At 42.2% G+C, this 4232-nt stretch overlaps 1 protein-coding gene across 1 annotated transcript in view; it reads left to right on the plus strand.

Annotated features, from left to right (window-relative positions):
- Positions 1–1906: 1906 nt before the first annotated feature.
- The window catches only part of GCM1 (glial cells missing homolog 1 (Drosophila)), an 8599-nt gene continuing 6273 nt past the window's right edge, over positions 1907–4232 (plus strand). The window contains exons 1-2 of the mRNA XM_010145737.1: positions 1907–2107; positions 3660–3912. Coding sequence (XP_010144039.1) covers positions 2006–2107; positions 3660–3912 — 355 coding nt within the window. The 5' untranslated portion in view covers positions 1907–2005. The remainder of the gene's footprint in view (positions 2108–3659; positions 3913–4232) is intronic.

Raw genomic sequence — 4232 nt, forward strand, 5'->3', positions numbered from 1 at the left:
GAGAGGAGAGGAGAGGAGAGGAGAGGAGAATGAAAGAAAAAATATTTCAGACCTTAAAATTTATAAAGTTGCTGTAATAATTCTTCAGTAATAATTAAAGCTACGCAAATAACAATCAGAAATTTAATATGCCACATCATCCTGTAATTATCACTTAAAGTTTTTGCTACTGTTTCAGCCTTTAACCACAATTAACTAAATACCTACAATTCTCTGTAACTTCATTTTTTGTGTGTATTATTATGAAATTATCTGTGTCTTTCACTAATCTTTAAGGTAATATTTAATTATCAATATAACATGGAAGGAATATTCCATTTTCTTTAATAAGAATGAAATTAAAAATCTGTTTCTTAAGCTATCTTATTTTGCAAATTCAAAGCAGTGAGACAGTAATTTTGAGTTATATAATAAATCATTTTATGTTTTAGAGCACACAGTAGTCAATGGTCATTTGTTTAGTAAAGTCAACTCAGTTTTCCAATGCAACTCATATTTTGTTTGTCCCGACTTTACTATCTCCATCTTCATTGCAGCACAATACGAAAATATGCGAAGACCTGATGTTTCTTGCAGTTGTTTGTATTTCTGAGTGGTGATGTTCCCTTCTCCTCCGGTCTAACATCTCATTTGCACCTGTGATGGGTTAGTTGCTCTCCAAGAACCAGCCTTGGTTCAAATTCCTGAGTGCTCTGGTGCTGGCTACCAGGCACCCCTGAGTGTGGTGTTTTTCCACAGGGACTGCTCTGCCATAGCTCGCTTTCTCCTGCACCACCACAGCCTGAGCCATGAAGCGGGCAAGTGGGGCTCTGACTGTAATGCCAGAGAATTGTACAGCCGAATGTATGCAGAGCGAAGTGCTCTGCAAGTATCTGCAAACTCTTGTTTTAGAGGTGAGAATATAACATGAGAAAATAAGATCACAGGTATTTTATAAATGGGTGAACTAAGTGCACGAAGGCAAAGCCACTTTCCATGGGCCACGAATGTGCAGAGTCAGAAATAACAATAGAATAAATTATGCTTAATAAATTCTATGAAATAGAGTTGGATTAAGTAGTTTTACTTCTCTCACTACTCTGTAGTCTTTAACAAATCCTTAACCAGCATAAATTACAGTGACCTTCCTGAAAACACTGAAGCTTTCCCAGTTTCCAGAAAGAGAAAACTGCCCTGTCCATTTTCTGATTCACCTTTTCTCTCCTTGCCAAAGGAAACAAACACCAAAGTGTTTTCATGTAGGAGATCCCTGAGGACGTGCTATTAAACTTGGCTGGTACTGAAGTTCGGAATAGGGCAACTGCCTCCTTTACAGGATTTCAGGGGAAAACTGCTGGTTTTAATGAACATACCTCAGTGGGGTTTTTTAATTCATTCTGCTGTTGAGGTAGAAAAACGCAGACAGCTCAACTTCCTTTTCTATACTTCCCTCCTGCAACTGGTAAGTTCTCAGAAATGCCAACAATATGTTAAATGGTTCAGCACTATTTCATCTGTAGTGGTGTAGCACTATCCTCTCGTTGCTCACCTCTGTCACGTGCAGCATGTGAAATACCTAATGGGTAAGCAGCAACTCAAAGAGCCCTTAGTAGCTGCTGAGCTGTTCAATCAGTTCGGCTTTGGAAATATTGAGCCAGAATTGGATCAGATGTACAAAGAGCATGCAAGCAAAGTTACATCACTATAAACTTGGTGTGAGAGGAGACCAAGCGAAACAAAACAGATGACAAAGGCACAATTTGCTTGCTGTTAATGATGCCTCTGTAACATCACAGGCTGTCTCTAAGCTGTATTTTCCACTGCATTGTTGGCTTGCAAAACTTTTAATGGAACAAGTTTTTCTGGCAGAAGAGCACTGATTTTTATCTTTAATGAGCAGCCTCTCTACCATTTAGCTTCAGGAAACAGTTTCCTGGTTGTAAACTGCTCAGGAGTACTGACAGCCAGACAACTTCAAAAGCATCCAGGAGAAATTCCCTTGCTAACTTTGGGAAGGAATTAAAAAATGCTGAAAGGTGCAGTTGATGGAGTTATAGAGCAGGAGGACTCTGCTTCCCGACATGGAGAAATGACAAGTTGGGATATCAATGACATCAAACTTCCCCAGGTATGTGCCTGTGTCTTAGAAATGTATCCAGTTCTGACCAGTCATCTCCACTGCTGATCCTAAATGATTTCTCAGACATCTATGCCTCATTCCCTTTATTCTCTTTGCACCTCAAGGTGTGGGTCAGTATTTTACTGAAAAGCTAGAAAATACGGAGCAAATGTTGAGGTTTCCATACATTTTTCCTTAAATGTATTATTGAAAGAGCTGTTGACACCTGAAAGATAGCAATGCTGCAGATGTGTTATCTTTCAGGTCCACTGGTGGGTGAGGGGCAGAGAAAGCAGGGAAAAAATAATCTCCTGATGTGGGTGTTCAATTAACAATGTCCAGGACTTGTTTTTTGCCCTGGGTAGTGCTTTATAAGAAGTGAGCACAGCACCCACCTCTGCCTGTCCCTCACCTCGGCGCATTTTGACGGATTCCTCCTGATGTGATCCTTCAGCAGCAAGCTCTGCCTTTCACCTCCCAACCCTTTCTTTTTACCTGATCCCAGACTCTTTTTCCTACTATGCCACTGCTATTCGCCCAAAGCCTCCATGTCACAGGCTGCCTCCTTTCCTGCCTTCCACCCCCAAGGTCACCTTCACCTGCATTTCAGCCTGGAGGCTTTCTCCACACCCTTCCCTACAATACCTGATGGCTTCTGGGGAAGCACAGGGGCTTTTCTCTTCTCAGTTGATGTTCTTGATGCTGTAATGGCTCTCAGTGTCTGGGTTCATCAATTTCAAAGAAATTCCTCCTAAGTTTTTGTAGTCCTACAAGATCTTTTCCCTCAAAATTGTCATTGGGTATTTCACTGCTATGGGTATTTTATTGTGTTGGCTGTACCCACCGAGGTGATGTGTGATTGATCCTATGGGGTGTTTTGGGTTTTTTTTTCATTGAGTTTTATTTTTATTGTTCCTTACAGTGTTGCCCTTGGGGTTTTTTTGCTTAGTCCATAGCAGTGAAAATAAAACCTGAGCAGGATGTCAAGTTTCTTTGTTTTAGACTTCAGAAGAATCACTGTGGTGGAAATCTTTCATGGCAGTTAGGGCAAAACGGACAAAAGTCCAGGATGAAAGACCTACAAATGTGGACATACTCTCAGACTGTTTCAGTATTTGCCCTTCTTCCAGTGAGTTGAGCCAAATCAAGCCAAATGATTAAGTGTAACGCTGCTGTGAATAGCCTGAAAGACAAAGAAGGATCTCTGCCATGAAAGCCAACAGAAGTTAGTCAGGCAGTGACTGTTGCCTGCAAGGAAAATACCTGCTATTTCACATCAGGTGCCCCACCTTTCTCTCCCAGGGACGTCCACCACTGAGCTGGACCCGTTGGTTGAGTGAGAACAACCCCTGGCCAGGCTTTCCTGATGCTTTGGGGCTCACGGGAAGCCACGGGAGCTGTGGGTTTTCTGCCTTCTCTCCACTGCCAACCAGTATCACCCGCAGAGGTGCTGGAGGTACTCAGGCTAGAGGACACTCTGCAGAGGACCAGGTCTTCTGGGCTCTTGCACAAGCTCTTCTCTTCCGCGGCCTAAAACATGGCTTGGTTTGTCTCTTCACAGGACATAAGACAGATAGACTGGTTTCAAGAATGGCCAGATTCCTATGTAAAACATATCTATAGCTCAGAGGATAAAAATGCTCAAAGGCACCACAGCAGCTGGGCAATGAGAAACACCAACAACCACAACTCCCGCATCTTAAAAAAGTCCTGCCTTGGGGTGGTCGTCTGCGGCAACAACTGCTCAACGGTGGATGGGAGGAAGATCTATCTAAGACCAGCCATATGTGATAAAGCTAGGCAAAAACAACAGCGTGAGTATGAGCCTGGCTGTTCCCTATATGGCAGTTCGTAAGTGAACACAACATAAAAAAAATCAAAGTAGAGGATATCCTTTGGATTATCCAGACTTTTCACTGCCATTCCTTATATTCAAATGCAACTCTTGATTTTGGAACAATGCATTTCTTACTGCTGGGCAGGAGTTGTTTACTTGTTTGGGTTTTTTTCTTCCTTTTTTTTTTTTAATCTCTATTTCTTAACGTTAGAGATTGATTCCAAGCCTTCTCAGGCTGGTGAGTGACGCTACCAAGAAAGCTGTGCGGTGCAGGCAGCTTCCTGCTGTGCTGTTCCT

Source organism: Buceros rhinoceros, unplaced genomic scaffold, assembly GCF_000710305.1.
Source record: "Buceros rhinoceros silvestris isolate BGI_N320 unplaced genomic scaffold, ASM71030v1 scaffold11581, whole genome shotgun sequence".
NCBI lineage: Eukaryota > Metazoa > Chordata > Aves > Bucerotiformes > Bucerotidae > Buceros > Buceros rhinoceros.